At 43.8% G+C, this 16,724-nt stretch overlaps 1 protein-coding gene across 2 annotated transcripts in view; it reads left to right on the top strand.

The window, feature by feature from the left end:
* The window catches only part of GNGT2 (G protein subunit gamma transducin 2), a 20,575-nt gene extending 3,851 nt beyond the window's left edge, over positions 1 to 16,724 (top strand). The window contains exons 2-4 of one of the 2 annotated variants that reach the window (XM_083709989.1): positions 3,704 to 3,866; positions 14,514 to 14,603; positions 16,299 to 16,724. In XM_083709989.1, coding sequence (XP_083566115.1) covers positions 3,704 to 3,866; positions 14,514 to 14,603; positions 16,299 to 16,424 — 379 coding nt within the window. In that variant the 3' untranslated portion in view covers positions 16,425 to 16,724. Of the gene's footprint in view, positions 1 to 3,703; positions 3,867 to 13,155; positions 13,255 to 14,513; positions 14,604 to 16,298 lie in introns of those variants that run through there. The other variant, XM_083709990.1, reaches the window with a different exon arrangement.

The raw sequence follows: 16,724 nt of genomic DNA, 5'->3' as shown, positions 1-16,724 counted from the left end.
GGTGTTCATGATGGGTTCAGGCATCTCTTTTTCTAGAAAAATAGCACTAATAATAATAATAATCTCTAGATTAGCTTTGGCAGGGACTGAGCTTCTGTTTTTGTTAAGTTGTGGGTGAACATATCAGAGGACACAGCGATTCTTCAGACAGCTCTTGTTTATTCACAGGCCAGAACAGAACTGAACTGAAGGGTTCAGCCAGGCTGCTTATATAGAGCTCCAGTACAATGCAACTGTAACCACTTTCTGTAACTATCCAATCACTGAACGTCACTTTCAATCCCTTATTTGCATATGTGGACCTGAGTGAAAACTGTCTACAGTATCCCCCTGCTGGCCCAGGGTGAGAACTTCAGTACATAACAGTTTTCATGGCACCTGAGATATTGCCTCTTCCCAAGTCACTTAAGAGCATGTTTCTACAGTGGAACCTCGGGTTACATATGCTTCAGGTTACATACGCTTCAGGTTACAGACTCCACTAACCCATAAATAGTGCTTCAGGTTAAGAACTTTGCTTCAGGTTAAGAACAGAAATCGGGCTCCGGCAGCAGCTAAAGTGGTGCTTCAGGTTAAGAACAGTTTCATTAGCTAAAGTGGTGCTTCAGGTTAAGAACAGTTTCAGGTTAAGAACGGACCTCCGGAACGAATTAAGTACTTAGCCCGAGGTACCACTGTAATCCTTATGAACATATATCAAGCCCAGTGCTAGTAAAGGGAGTCAGAGGGCTTGGGTGAAGGAAAGAGGGAGTGGGGTAAATGATTAGTCCTGGGTTGAGGATTAGGACTCTGGGTTGAGAAGACCTCTGTATTCACACATTTGATTCGGTACTACAATGAATCAGATCCACATCTGAGGTCCACTTCTCTTTCAGCAACCACCAGGGCCTTTTTTGTAGTGGTGCCAAAATTATGAAACGTCCACCCAGGGTAGATCTGCTAGGTTCTTGTTTCATTTTCACTGGGAACTTCTAAGCAACCCCTAGTGCAGCCTTCCCTGGCATGGTACCCTTCAGATGTTTCTGGATTCCAAGTCCCATCATTCCTGATCATTGACTATGCTGGCTGGGGCGGATGGGAGTTGGAGTCCAAACCATTTGGAGAGCCCCAGGTTGTGGGTTGGCTGTCTTGGTGCCTCCCTTTCCCATGTGCGGTGGTCTGGATGAAAATAAGCAGAGCTGGCCCCTGGTAAATAATAATAATAATGATAATAATCCTGTCTGTTTACTGACCACACAATGAAAGCAACAGGTAGCTGGACCCTGAGGTCCAGACAGAACCTATTGCCCAGAGATTTGTACACTTACAGTTTCCACTGAAGAAGAAATCATTGCTCAAGTAGGAATTTACGGTATGTTCCGAGAGGGAGGGGAGCTGAGATATTCCGGATGTTAAATCCCTAATCAGTAGACCAAATGAAACAGAAGATTTCTGCAGCTGGGCCAGGGGAGAGAGAGAGAGAGAGAGAGCGCACACTGCCCTCTTGACATCTATCCAGTTCTGCTTGCCTTAAGCCTCTAAGTAACTCTGGAGGATAACTCATACAGGGATGCTGTGCCCACAAAAACAACTTGAATTTGACCTTGGGTGTTCATGAGCCAGCTTCTGAAACTAATTTCTCCCCACCCAAAAGAGAAAGAGAGAGGTCTGGGGCTGATCCCTACCTGAAAGCTATTCTTCTGCACCTGAAGGCGCTACAGACAGAAGTACTGTTTTGAGGGGACAGGGGACGGGCAGGTGTGGGGGACTCCCTGGTCCCGAATGGGATAACTGTGCCCTTGAAGGACCAGGTGTGCAGCCTGGAAGTCATTTTGGACTCATAGCTGTCCATGTCCTCTGTGTCCATGACAGCTGTCTACCAGGTCCATCTGGTACGCAGGCTGAGACCCTACCTGCCCGCGGACTGTCTTGCCAGAGTGGTGCATGCTCTAGTTATCTCCCGCTTGGACTACTGCAATTCGCTCTACGTGGGGCTACCTTTGAAGGTGACCCAGAAACAACAAATAATACAGAATGTAGCAGCTAGACTGGTGACTGGGAGTGGCCGCCGAGACCACATAACACCGGTCCTGAAAGACCTACATTGGTTCCCAGTATAATTCAAAGTGTTGGTGCTGACCTTTCAAGCCATAAACGGCCTCGGCCCAGTATACCTGAAGGCGCGTCTCCACCCCCATCATTCAGCCCAGACACTGAGGTCCAGCTCTGAGGGCCTTCTGGTGGTTCCCTCCCTGCAAGAAGTGAGGTTACAGGGAACCAGACAGAGGGCCTTCTCGGTAGTGGCGCCCACCCTCCCACCAGATGTCAAGGAAATAAACAACTATCTGACTTTTAGAAGACATCTGAAGGAAGCCCTATTTAGGTAAAGGTAAAGGGACCCCTGAACGTTAGGTACAGTTGTGGACGACTATGAGGTTGTGGCGCTCATCTCACTTTACTGGCTGAGGGAGCTGGCATTTGTCTGCACACAGCTTCCGGGTCATGTGGCCAGCATGACTAAGCTGCTTCTGGCGAACCAGAGCAGCACACAGAAACGCTGTTTACCTTCCCACCGGAGCAGTACCTATTTATATACTTGCACTTTGACATGCTTTTGAACTGCTAGGTTGGCAGGAGCAGTGACCAAGCAACGGGAGCTCACCCCAGCGCGGGGATTCGAACCGTCGACCTTCTGATCGGCAAACCCAGGAGGCTCTGTGGTTTAGATTTACGGAAACTTTTAATGTCTGAAGTTTTATTGTGTATTTAATATTTTGTTGGAAGCCGGCCAGAGTGGTTGGGAAACATCATCATCATCATCATCATCATTATTATTATTATTACTATTAATTATTACTACTACTACCTCCTGATCCCAGCTGCATGGCAATGTGCCGTAGTTATTTACTGGCGATGGGCAGGTATGGGCAAACTCAGCCCTCCAGATGTTTTGGGGACTACAACTCCCATCATCCCTAGCTAACAGGCCCAGTGGTCAGGGATGATGGGAACTATAGTCCTAAAACATCTGGAGGACCAAGCTTGCCTATGTCTGCTGATGGGCATGCAGTCTCGTTTTGCTCCAAGGCCACCTGTCCTACATCATTATGTAATGCAGGCTTGGCCCTTCAGATGTTTTGGACAACTCTCCTCCCATCTTGCCAGCACAGTTGTGCTGGCTGGGGCTGATGAGTGTTCGTGTTCAAAACATCTGGAAGACACAAGGCTGGTGAAGGCTGGCTTAGTCTCTCCCAGGTGGAGTCAGTCCTGGCAATGGAAACAGGTTTGGGGATTGAGTCAACAATGCTGTCACACCTCTGACTCTTTAGAGCAGGGTTTCCCAAACTTGGGTCTCCAGCTGCTTTTTGACTACAGCTCCCATCATCCCTAGCTAGCAGGACCAGTGTTCAGGGATGATGGGAATTGTAGTCCAAAAAAACAGCTGGAATCCAGGTTTGGGAAACTCTGCTCTACAGTAAATGGGTGGCGGGCAAAACATAGTGGTCCATGAATGGCTATAGAGACCTTGGGGATTCAGAGTTAGGGATTCCCAAGGTCTGATTTTGCAATATTTTAATGTTTGTCTGCAGATAGATCTATTGATCTGCTTCCCCCCCGCCAAATGTGCCATCTGATTTCTCCTTTCCCCCCCTTCCCCCTTACCCTGAGTTTGAGGTTAAGTCAAAACACCTGACCAGTTTTAACTTGCTGAGTCTATTATCAGATTAAGGACAGGAGACAATCAGTTCCAAAGCAAGTCACCACCTAATACCGAAGACGTCTTCAAGCCGACCAGTGGACACAGCAGAGGACATCATCTCACCAGCGCAGGCAAATGTATCTCTAAAACACAGTGGAGCTTTGGAGGGGAAAACACATCAAAAGAGGTAGGTGTTCTCTCCTAGAACAGACCAGGATTGTTTTGTGATGGGAAAACAAAACTGCTGTAGGTCACCTTACCCAGTGCTTTTTTTCCTGGGGGAACGCAGGCGGGGGACACATACCCCTAAACATTTTGTGAATCTTTGTCCATTTACTGTATTTATTTTTCCTGATTTGAACTATAAAATAGTGATTATCTTGAGTCAAAACGAGAGTACCTACCCCTAAACATTTTTTTAAAAAGAAAAAAGCACTGACCTTACCTATGCACATTTTACTGGGGCGGAGGGAGGAGTTTGAAGGAGTTTGCATTAAGGGTATTTGGGGTAGCAGTTTTATACGTCAACTCCACCTGCTGCAACCTGCATGCAGATACAGGTTCCTACAGTCTGATTTTGGATGTGGAGAAAGACAATGGTTTGGTGGTTTTAAAGAGAAATGGAAGTGGTGTGACAGAAAGATTAGCGCCACTGGTATGCATGCCCACAGACACACATGCATACACACATTGATGGGAGGAGTGCCTATTAAAAGCCACAATGCCCCGATGATGATGATGATGATGATGATGATGATTTTATTACTTATATGCTGCCCATCTGACTTTTTTTTTGTAAAGTAAAAAGCCTTCCCAACATGGCACAGAACATACAACAATATGCATTGCATTCAGTAATGTACATCAGTGCTGTAGATGGGGTTGAAACCGACTTATTTGCATTTTATTTATTTATGTACTTATTGCCCTGTAATATAGATAATAAATAACAGCTTGATTTCTTAAAAAGAAAAAGAAAAAACCCCTGTAAAATATTTAACAGTGATACCAAGGCACACCAGAAACCAAGGCAACACAAAATACCAGTAATAAACGACGGCAAATTCAACCACTCAAGTCATATGTCAGAGAAGCTTTGTAAACTGTTTGAAAAGTTAGAAAACAAGCAGCCGCTAAAATGGCAGGGGCAAGACTAAAAAATAATGGTAGGTGATACCTAGAAAGAGTAGCTTTTAAAAAGTTATTTTAAAACTAAGCAAAAAACCGCACAAATCTTTGTCATGTAGAAAAGACATTAATGTGGTGACAGGCAAGCCTATGAAATCTCGTGTTCCACATCCTTGCCATAGCTAGGCATATGAAGGCCTTGTGGGGTGGTGGTGGGGAAATTGGAGGTTTTTTCCTGTTCCCCCCACATCTTATTTGTTACCAAAAAAAATTGGCCAGGGACCTGCGCTTCTCCTCCCTAAATTTCTGAAGTTTTTCCAGGCCTTCACTTCTCTAGCCATAGCTATGCTTTGGGATTAGGGTTGGCTGAGTGAGGCAGAGAGCCGATTTGACAGAAATGTTTCCACAAGCCCCTGTAAATTCATAGAAGTATAAAACATGCCTGGAATTGGAAGTTCAGCCCTTGCCCTCATCCCCCACCATGCTGCAAAATGCAGGGCTGGTGTGATTCCAGCCGTCCTACCATCTTAATATTCTCAGAGGCATTTTATATGTTTATGCACATTCCTGTGTTGGGATTGTGCCCTGAGACCTTTAAGTACCTAACAAGGTCCTGATGAAGAGTCGAACACGACTAAATGACTAAACAACAACAACAACAACACACACACACACACAAACACACACACACACATATATATATATATATCTCTCTGTGTGTGTGTGTGTGTGTGTGTGTGTGTGTGTGTGTCATCATCAATCTTTATTACAGTCCAGAGACCCAACAAATCATTACAAAACAATACACAATTCATACAGCCTACTTCCAGGTTAAACAAGCATTTTGTTTAGAATATAGGGCTCCTATATATAGGAACGCTTTCCTTCAGGCACTTCTTTTTTGGGCAAATCTACACCATACATTTAAAGCAGTACTTCAGCAGTCATGCCTTCCTGCAAAGGATTCTGGGAACTGTCACTTATTAAGGGTGCTGAAAGTTCTTAGGAGACCCTGCTCACAGGGTGACGATTCCCAATGTCCTCAGCCAACTACAGCTTCCAGGATTCTCTGGGCGAAGCCATGACTTCTAATGCAGTAAACAAGTGCTTTAAATTTCTTGTGTGGATGTCACTCCCAGGGTCAGGCTAAAAACGCTCTGCACTAGGTAGCATAAGAAGTTCTCCTGTCAATAGGTGCAGCTGCATACCCCCCAACATTTCTCCAATGAAAATAGGGGTGTCCTATTCAGCAACAACAACAATTTTATTTTTTATAACTCACCCATCTGACTGGGTTGCCCCAGCCACTCTGGGTGCTTCCAATATATATAAAAACATCATAAAACATTCTAAAGACTTCCCTATACAGGGCTATCTTTAGATGTCTTCTAAAGGTTGTCTTGTCACTTATCTCCCTGGCTCAGGGCGGGTTGCATAACACCTACCCTCCAATATTTCTCCGATGAAAATTGGGAAAACAGGACATTCTGGGCTCAAATCAGAAACCGGGAGAGTGTCTGTAAATCCGCAACTGTCCCTGGAAAATAGGGACACTTGGAGGGTCTGGCTGTGCAATTTTAGACTCTGGACTTGGCGGTCTTGCTGGGGCCTCTCTTTAGATAGCAAGTGTCTTGCTTCATTTACAGCAAAATTTTGGTCCTTCCTGCACATTCTGCTGACTGAGGCCTTGTATTATAGCTCTGTAGTTCTGCCCTGATGCTTTCAGTGGCTGGGTTCACGACAAAACTCTGGTTGAGCGAAGGGGAAAGAGAAAATGAGGAATTGTTTTGACCTCGAAATGCTTTTAGGGTGGGGCGCTGTTTCACTTACGGTCAAAAAACGCCATACAACTTAGGAAATCATGTTCTGCAAACTGGTTTTGAACAGCTTTGGAAAGACACACATTGGGCCGACATGTCAAGTACAATTAATATGATCTTTCCAAATCAGTTCCATCTAATGCATTAGATGGGAACTGTATTGGCATTGGCACAAGCAGTGCTGATTTATCTGAACAGAGCTGTGCAGATTGGATTAAGTATTTTGGCCCAATGGCAAAACAGTACAAGAGTAGAGGAAAGGAGGCATGGTGCCCATGACAAATTGTAGGGAAAGGGGAAAGCCTATGGGGCGGGAGAGTTGGAATTGGTTCTTACAATGTCTACAGAAGAAGACAACTAAAAATATTCCTTTCTGCACCTTTTAACCAATGGATGGACGTTCCTCCACCCATTCATCCCTGTTGGTTGTCTTAAAATATACCGTATTTTTTGCCCTATAGGACACACCGTCCCATAAGGCACACCTAGTTTTTTGGGGGGGAAATAAAGGGGGGGAATTATTTTTTCCCCAGGCGCGGGGCTGGGGCGGGGGAAGCCCGAGCTTCCCCCGCCCCCAGCCCCCAGAACAGGCAACTCTCCACAAGCCGTGGGAGCCCGGCACTGGGCTCCCGTGCTTTGCGGAGAGCTGCACGAAGTCTGGGCGCGCTGAGCTCAGCGTGCCCAGGCTTCAGCATGCAGGCAACTCTCCGCAAGCCGTGGGAGCCCTGCGCGGGCCCCCACGGCTTGCGGAGAGCTACGTGAAGCCTGCATGCACCCCATAGGACACACACACATTTCCCCTTCATTTTTGGAGGGGAAAAAGTGCGTCCTATAGGGTGAAAAATACGGTAATATTGTGTCAACTATGAAAATGAATGTATTACCAAAACTGTTATTTTTGTTTCAAACAATTCCGGTGATCAGCAAGATAGATTGTTTCAATGTATGACAAAAATATATTTCTAAATATATCTGGCAAGGTAAAAAAACCCAAGAATAAAATATAAAATACTGATAGATGCAAAAGAGAGAGGAGGTTTCTCCCTGCCGGATATGAGATTATATTATGAAGCATCTTGTCTTTGTTGGTTGAAGGAATGGATGACATTGGAGAATCCACATATCTTAGATCTAGAAGGTCATGATAATATTTTTGTTTGGCACATTTATTTGTAGTATGAAAAGGTGAAAGTACATAGAGGATTTACAAAGCATATAATTAGGAAAAAATTGTATAGAGTATGGGATAAATGCAAAAAATTATTGGAGACAAAAACATCACTTTCGCTCTCACCGTTGAAAGGAATAGCAGTAAAGAAAAAGAACGTAATAGAAGGTTGAACACCTTATAGAACTTCATTAAAACAAGAGGGAGGAGAGTATAAATTAAAATAATTTAAGGATTTATCAGGAAAGCTAACAACAGGGATACAATATCATCACTTGAATGAAGTATTTAAGAAAGATAGGATACGAGGATTTGGGGAACAAATATCACAATTGGAGAGAGATCTGTTGGAATGTAAAGCGCTGTCTAAAATGTATAAGATATTATTGGAATGGGAGACAAAGGAGGAGCAAGTAAAATCTTCAATAATACATTGGACAATAGATATTGGTTATAATATAGCTATGGAAGCATGGGAACGACTGGATATAAAATTTAAGGGATGATATGGTTTAAAATTAAACTCCATGAGAATGTTATATAGATGGTATCTAATACCGAGTAAATTGGCAAAAATGTATAAATCAAAATCAAATGTGTTGGAAATGCCAAGAGAAAAATTATTTTTTATCATATGTGCTGGTCTTGTAGTAAGATTACAGCTTACTGGGAAATGATATATAATGAATTGAAAAAGATGTTTAAAATAACATTTGTTTTTAAAAAAGCAACCCAGAAGCTTTCCTTTGGGGAATTATAGGGGTAGAACTATCTAAGCAGTATAGAAATTTATACATGTTTGTGACTACAGCGGCAAAAATGTTATTTGCCTAAAAATGGAAAGAAGAAGAAGGCCCCGACTGTATCCAAACGAACAGATACAAAAACGTGTGGAATATGCAGAACTGGCGAATCTTACCAGAAAAATAAGAAATCAAGATAACAAACTTTTAATAAAAGAATGGAAATGGTTTATTGAATATTTACAAACAAACTGTAAACAGATAAGGACATTGGCAGGATTATTGTAATAACCTGCAGTTTCATAAGAGCATATATTTAAATGAGATGAATAAAAGAATAAGTTAATTTAAAATATGCAGGAAATCTAAAAAAATAAATAAAAATGTAAGGAAGCACAGAAAGAGGAGGAAGGAAGTCGAGTTCTGAAATGTTAGAATGATTCTAAAACTATTGAAATGTATATAACTGAAAATCATAAATATATATATTTTTTTAAATAGAGTATAATTCAAATGCTGAGGAAGTAGAATTTGTCAGCCATTACTGATCTTCAAATCAGAAAGCCATATGAGACAGTGGTTAGAAGGGCAAGTTCAAAGACCGGTGGGGAGCCCTTTTAAACTTCTGAGAAACTCAAGAGTTTGCTGTAACACAGCTTGAAAGTCAGTGTTCTCAGCTTGTGTTCTAATGTAAATGCTCTAATGTAAATTTTAGCAACTTAACTAAGATCCCATCTGCATTGCACAATTAAAGCAGTATCATGCCACTTTAAAGAGCTTTCCCCCATAGAATCCTGGGAACTGTAGTTTGTTAAGGATGGTGAGAGTTGCTAGGAGTCCCCTATTCCTCTCACAGAGGTACAGTTTCCTGAGTCCTAAGGGAAGAGGGATCGGTTGTTAAACCACTTTGAAAAATCGCCTTGTTCTTTCCTCTGAGATTGTATCTCAAGCATTTGGTTCATTCACCAATACAATGGTTTGCCTTAAAGAGGAGACAAACTCATTTCAACAATCTTCCTTCACATCCTCGCTGAACACACCTTTGTATGAAATCTGATGGGTTTTTTGGCAAAACCATCTAATGCTACTGAAAGGGCAATAAAATTTAAAGGTAAAGGGACCCCTGATCATTAGGTCCAGTTGTGACTGACTCTGGGGTTGCGGCGCTCACCTTGCTTTATTGGCCGAGGGAGCCAGCGTACAGCTTCCGGGTCATGTGGCCAGCATGACTAAGCCGCTTCTGGCGAACCAGAGCAGCGCACGGAAACGCCATTTACCTTCCTGCTGGAGCGATATCTATTTATCTACTTGCACTTTGACATGCTTTTGAACTGCTAGGTTGGCAGGAGCTGGGACCGAGCAATGGGAGCTCACCCCATCACGGGGATTCAAACCGCCAACCTTCTGATCGGCAAGTCCTAGGCTCTGTGGTATAACCCACAGCACCACCCGTGTCCAGTAAAATTTACTGAATCCCTAATTCAGTCATGAAATCTACAACCAGCATATGCAGTAATTCAGGATTCATTTGATAATTCAGGCAGGAACACGCGTTTACTAGAAGCAGGCCCCACTGATTGCTGTGGGACTGATCTCTGAGTAAACGGGAAAAGGACAGTGCTGAAATTCATTTAAAACATTTATATCATCATCATTTTATTGGTATGCCTTCTTTCCATAACTATGCTCAAAGCGGCTTACAACATAAAAAGGTTTACACAATTACAAACATAACAAAAGTAGTCCTAAATAATAAATAAAACACATCAAAAAGTACACAACCAAAGATACACAAAATAATATCGACAGCAGCAACAAAATTTTCTGAGCAATACCCAAACTCAAGAGTCTGGAAGTTCGAGAGGACTGACAGAAAAAGAAACATGAACACAGTTAGAAATATTTTAAATGTGAAGTGCAATAGAAACAGTAAAATCGTCATTAGTTAAGATGAAACAAAGCAGCAAGAGTAAAACCAAACAAAGAGAACAGAAAAATGAAGGCCTTCCTAAAAAAGAATAGTATGATCTTCACAGTGTAGCAGAAGACAACCAAGGATGGGGTGAGGTAGACCCAGTTGGGCAGGGAATTGTCAATGATCCTAGTACTAGGGCAAGTTCATATGGGAGCAGGTGAACCGTCACGTATCCTGGTTCCAAACTGTACAGGGCTTTAAACTTCATAACCAGCACCATGAATTGGGCCCAGAAAGAAAACAGAGAGCCAGTGCTGTCTGGCAGTAGCAAAACATGCCCCCAACATCTAGGACGACTTAAGATGACATCCAACAACATCTGGAGGACACCAAATTGGAGAAGGCTGTATCATGTGGATCAGGTGACAATCTTAAGCGTATCGCCGCATAGTGTCATGAGCTAGGAGCTCCTCTATCTCTTCCGCCTAAATTATCCTCATTGTGTTGACCGAGTACACTTGTGCCAGTCTGGTGAGCAGAAGAGGCCCGAGATTCAAAAGTGTGGTCCAAAATCAGTGAATCACAGGTGCATCAGAGGGTGCACCATGAGCAAAGCACCATGTGCATAAACATAAGAAACATGGGGCTCTCCTATCAACCTGTGCATTTGTACCTCATAACCAGTTGTTGTGCAGCTCCCCTCCTTCTGCTGCAGAACACTTAGTACGGGAGACCCTTCTCCAGAAACCTGCTCCTGAGTGCAGAATGGAGGTGGCAGTGGACTAGATTCTGGCAAGACAGAGGTGCCTGGATCAGTAGAACAGCCAATCTGGGAACTCAGATTCAAGTTGTTCTGGATGGAGTAGTATATTCTTACATCTATACATGTGTTTTGAGAGTGCTTCTGAACCTGGCCTTGACCATTCCGTTTCTAGGGAGCCCTCCCCAAACCATAGTTTGGGTTGCAGCACAGAGAGCAAGCAAGTCTCTGCGTCTTCACAGCTCCATATGAGACTATCCTAGATTCCCCGTGATCTATTCTCCCACACCTAGCATGAAGTATTGTCCAGCCAGGTGAGTGGGGAAAGGCCTAACTCCTCCACTAGCTAGTTGTTTCCATGGCAACACATCTCTATTTGATCAATTTGATCTTTAGACAAGTAAAAAGGATCCTGAATGGCCAGAACCATTAACAGAACAGAGAGACTGTTTAGACCTCTACAATAGGTTCTCATCCTGCAAATACAAAACCACAGGTTTGGAGGTTATGTAAATATATCATCCAAACTGACACACCCCTCAACAAAAATCCTATAACAATATATTCTTGGCACTGATTTCGGCCTAGTTCCAACTTTCGCTGTTCCACAAAATCTGAATCCAGCATTATGTATTATTTTTTAGCCATCACTTATTCACATATGCAGCCGGGAAGGGGCCAGAGCAGACCAGAACTGTCATCAAAGGCTGGTGTTTTTCTGCAGCTGGTATGATGGGAGAAATTTGGGGGCAAACAGGTCCCAAAATTTTGACCTGTTTTTGTTTCATGACCTTGGGGAAGCCACAACAACAATCCGCTTGCCAGGCTACGGGTCTCTAAAATACAGATCAGGCTTGCCTTCCTCGCTGTGGGTTGGAGAGGCTTATTTCATTAGCGATAATAAAGCGCTTTGGGGCTTATGGGTGGAAAAAAGAAAACTCTAGCAAAGGGCAACTTCTTAACTTTTGCATGGAAATAGCAGCAAGGTCAGCAAAATGTTGTTTTGCTTCCTTTAGAAGAAGCGGGTCATTCATTTCAACTCTGAAAGTTGACAAAAGTTGACAGGACTGGCAATTATTTCACTACCTAACCCCAACCCCTAACATTACCAACTCCTTAAACCGTCAAAAACAACAACAACAACAACAACAACTTTGCAGTGCCTCTTTAATTCAGGACAGGGTGATTCAAACTGTTAAAACAGCCCTTAGCAGAGATATGGGGTCCTTACCCTGCTTGGGTCTGACTGTCCTAATGGAAGCCACAGCAAGATTGTTTGGTTCTGGTTGAATTTTTTCTGGAGAGTTGAGAAAGGAATTGACCTCTTGTGCTCAGAAGCTTGGAGCTGGTTGGACGCTGCAGTGATTCTGCCTTAAAGATGAATACTTGCCTCTGCCTGATACTGAAGCCTTTATTGGCCTACCTTAATTTGGAATTTCAAACAGGCATCTACAATAGTTTTTGCTACTTACTGCTCCCTTACTATGTTAACAACAGCGTGGGGAATTTTCACCAATATAAATTATTTTCGTCGTCATTATACTGCTTAATGCCAAAACAAGCTTCTGAGCTGTCTACAAAATATTTAAAAAAAACAATCGCACAACAGTAATATAATATACAATAATTAAAAATACACTCTAATTCAAATACAATAAAACAATCCCTTGGAGGTTTTTAAGCTAAGGCTGGATAACCATCTGTGATGTATGTATATATAATTTAGCCAAGCTTCCCGAATGACAGGGGATTGGACTAGATGACCCTCAGATGACCTTCCAACTCTACAATTCTATGATCCTATTAAAAATGGGATTTTGCCAATGCAGTGTAGCAGTTACAGCGACTAGGGAGATCACAGAACTCAACTGCTCACTCAGCTCTACCTGTACAAGCAATGGATCAGCCGAACTGTTCCTGGCCTGTACCATCCAGACTACAGAGGGAGAGTCACACATTTCAGAGATGGGGAACTAGCAGCCCTGCTGTTTGTGTTGAACTGCCAACTTCCATCATCAGTCTACTGTCGCAGAGGCGCTAAGTATTGACAGGCATCTTCATGGTTTTTTTGCTATCTCTTTTGTGGAGTTCACTTTTCGTCCCAGACTTGGACCAAGCAGATTCTTCAAAACAGAAGATTCTCCTCTTGAGAACATCCCAACAAAGGGATGTTCTGAGCATCTTGACACAGCCAAGACGACGCGTGGAGCATTTCAGTGGGGTTGTCCATAATTTCTCCCTATTTCTTTCTCCTTCACAGATGCATACCTTCTTAGCCCCTTGTCTAAGTCACCCAACTTTTGCAACAAACAAAGTGAAGGGCATATGGTGGCTGGTTGAATAAGCTGCTTAACTAATTGATTAAGGTTCTTTGCGAATCTTCACTGCCACGACTTCATGTAGGGAGCAAGCAATATCTATGGCATAAGCAGACACACCAAGCAAAGTGGTCAATCCTACAATCTGTTGATGGGCACAGTTTTTAAAGTTTTAAATAGATACCACAGGGGGAGGGAAACTGAGCTGGGGCCGCTGTGCAGGAGGAGGAGTTTAACCATAGCTGTGAAGTGTCCCGTATTTGAAGGGACAGTCCCTTATTCCAGCGCGATGTCCTGCTGCTGTCCCTTATTGATGGATGTCCCTTAAATGATGTCCCTTAAATTTCAAAGGAAGCAGCTCCTCTCCCTCCCTCCCTGCCGGCCAGGGAGGAGGGAGGCTCCAACTGTGTTGCTTGGCTGTGTTGCTCACCCAATAAGAAGTCTAAGAACGACTGGAGGGTGGAGCTTGCATGCCTTGTGTGTGGCTAGTTAATGCAAGCTGAGGAGGTTTTTGAATGCTGGACGCCATTTTGTTGCACGTGCTGCTGCAAACTTTGCAGTGCAAAGCCAGGCCGGGGAGCCATCTTAGGTTGAGGCTGCATAGGCCTTGTGGTGCATGTGATTCAGATTCTATTCAGTTGAACTTCTGGTTACAAAGTTGGTTGGACAGTGTTCTCGAAGCTACCAGAATGAGTTTGACCAGCCTGCAGGAGGACAGGAAGACTGGAGTACCTGGAACAGGTGAGGCTACAGGCCCCTTATTTTGGCTGCTGGTCCCTTATTTTCAAATCTGTAAGTTGACAGCTATGAGTTTAACCCTCCCGGCTGCTAAGGACACAGCAAAAATCACCCCCCACCACAAGTTGTCAGTTGCCCCAGAATGGAGCTTTTGCTGTTGTCACTATCTGAAAATGAGTCCTTATTGTCTCCACCAGAGGGGCTGCATGAGATTGGCTAATATGGATTTGTCTTTGGATTTCAGGGCAAGATGGCCCAGGATATGACTGAGAAAGAGCTCCTAAAGATGGAAATAGACCAGCTGAAAAAGGAAGTGAAGCTTGAAAGACAAAAGGTAATGATTCCCAAATGCTCCAAGACAAAATATTTATGCTGGCTGGCCAATTGGTGCCAGGCTGCACAGACAACATGTATTTAAATACAAAGAATTGTGGGAAATGCAGTTTAAAGGGGCTGGGAATTGTAACTCCTTGGGAGGGGGTGGAACTACCATTCCCAGGGTTCTTTGGAGGATGTCGTGTGTTTTAAAGGTATGGTGTATATACAGCCCTAACATGTGCAAGTTCTTTTAAGTTACACAGCACAAATTGTCAAGTGGAAGGAGGAGGTTGTTCAGTTCTGGCTGTGATCAAATGAAGCAAGCATAAGCCACTGAGAAGTTCTCCTGCACAAGGCCCACTGAAATAAATGGGAGCTATGCGAGGATACCAGGTGGCGCTGTGGGTTAAACCACAGAGCCTAGGACTTGCTGATCAGAAGGTCGGCGGTTCGAATCCCCATGACGGGGTGAGCTCCCGTTGCTCGGTCCCTGCTCCTGCCCACCTAGCAGTTCGAAAGCACGTCAGTGTGCAAGTAGATAAATAGGTACCACTCCGGCGGGAAGGTAAACTGCGTTTCCGTGCGCTGCTCTGGTTCGCCAGAAGCGGCTTAGTCATGCTGGCCACATGACCTGGAAGCTGTACGCCGGCTCCCTCGGCCAATAAAGCGAGATGAGCGCCGCAACCCCAGAGTCGGCCACGACTGGACCTAATGGTCAGGGGTCCCTTTACCTTTACTTTATGAGAGGATACAACAGTATTGCACAGCTCCCAGACACTGAATGTGTCTTGTGCAGGAGAAGTTCCTGTTGAACGGAGCCCTGTATTATGTAATAGTGCAAAGACTATGGGTTGTTTCAACCAGACAGCTACTTGAGTATTTCAAACATTCAAGTAACAAGACACATGGGGTGGTATTCAATTAATTAACTCATGTTCAGAATAGGCCTATTGAAACTAACAAACCTAAGTTGGTTGTGTCCATTAACTTGAATGGGTCTCCTCTGAGTAGGCCTTGCATTGAATACCACCCATGAAGACAACATCAGTGAGGATTTTGCTTCCAGCCAGGGGGATTTGCTGAATATTTGTACACACACACACACCAGAGTTTAGTACTTGGCTATACAAAAATCCCTGAAAGTGTTTGAAATTGAGATTTCCTACTTTCTCCAGTGGGATGAGTCTGTTAGTTATTACTTTATTGTGTTGGCCCAGGACATTTTGCTGCCAAAATTGGGAGGAGCAGAAAGAGGCTTCACCCCATTCCTAAAGTCAAGGTACAGAGCACCAAACCATAGTCACATTATTTTTGGTATCCTGGGCAGAAAATCCCACAAGTGCCCCTCTTCCCTCTCCAGCAGTTAAAAAAAAGCAAAGTGGTAAAGTAAATAACTAACCATTCACCACCTCACTCTGTCCAATGGTAGAGCCGGCCCCCACCAATTTGCCCACTTTCACACGGCAGCTTTATTCAGAAATTGGTCCCATTGAGGGGTGGTAGTCAACAAAGTGGATCCACTGGTGCAAAGACTTTTGGCTGCACAGTAGCACTTGCCCTCCCTCTCCCCCCATGTCCCCCTAAATCCGTTATTTGTCCAGGTTTTCCCACACGTCTAGGAATCGTTCCAGGAGGGATCAGGTACCAAAAAGTTTTGGGCTGGTCCACAGAACCACAATGATGATGCAGATTTGTTTCCCTCCTCACACAGGTCTCGAAGACAGCAAAAGAACTCAAGGATTATATAGAATCCATGGCTGGAGAAGACCCTCTCTTAAAAGGTGTTCCAGAAGACAAAAACCCATTCAAGGAGAAGGGAGGCTGTATAATAAGCTGACCCCGGCCCCGCCGAAAGATCATTGTTGTGTCCTTGTAAAAGAAATACCAGGACTGTAAGAATCTGCCTAGCGTAATTGAGTGTAAATGATCTTCTGCGGGGGGGCGGGGGCAGGTAGGACTCCTTTGCTGGAGTTTCACATAGAACAAAAGAATTGGAAAGTGGTCTCCTCCAAAAGAAAAAAGGAAGACGACAATATCTCTTTTAGGACCTCACGTTCAATTCCTTGGGTTGCTTTGAGAAGAAGGATGGGATATAAATTGAATAAATAAAATAAATTCCCATTTTGTAAATACATCA

The sequence above is a fragment of the Podarcis gaigeae genome, assembly GCF_964106915.1.
Source record: "Podarcis gaigeae genome assembly, chromosome: 13".
In the NCBI taxonomy this organism is placed as follows: Eukaryota; Metazoa; Chordata; class Lepidosauria; order Squamata; family Lacertidae; genus Podarcis; species Podarcis gaigeae.
This window is presented reverse-complemented; position numbering and strand designations above follow the sequence as displayed.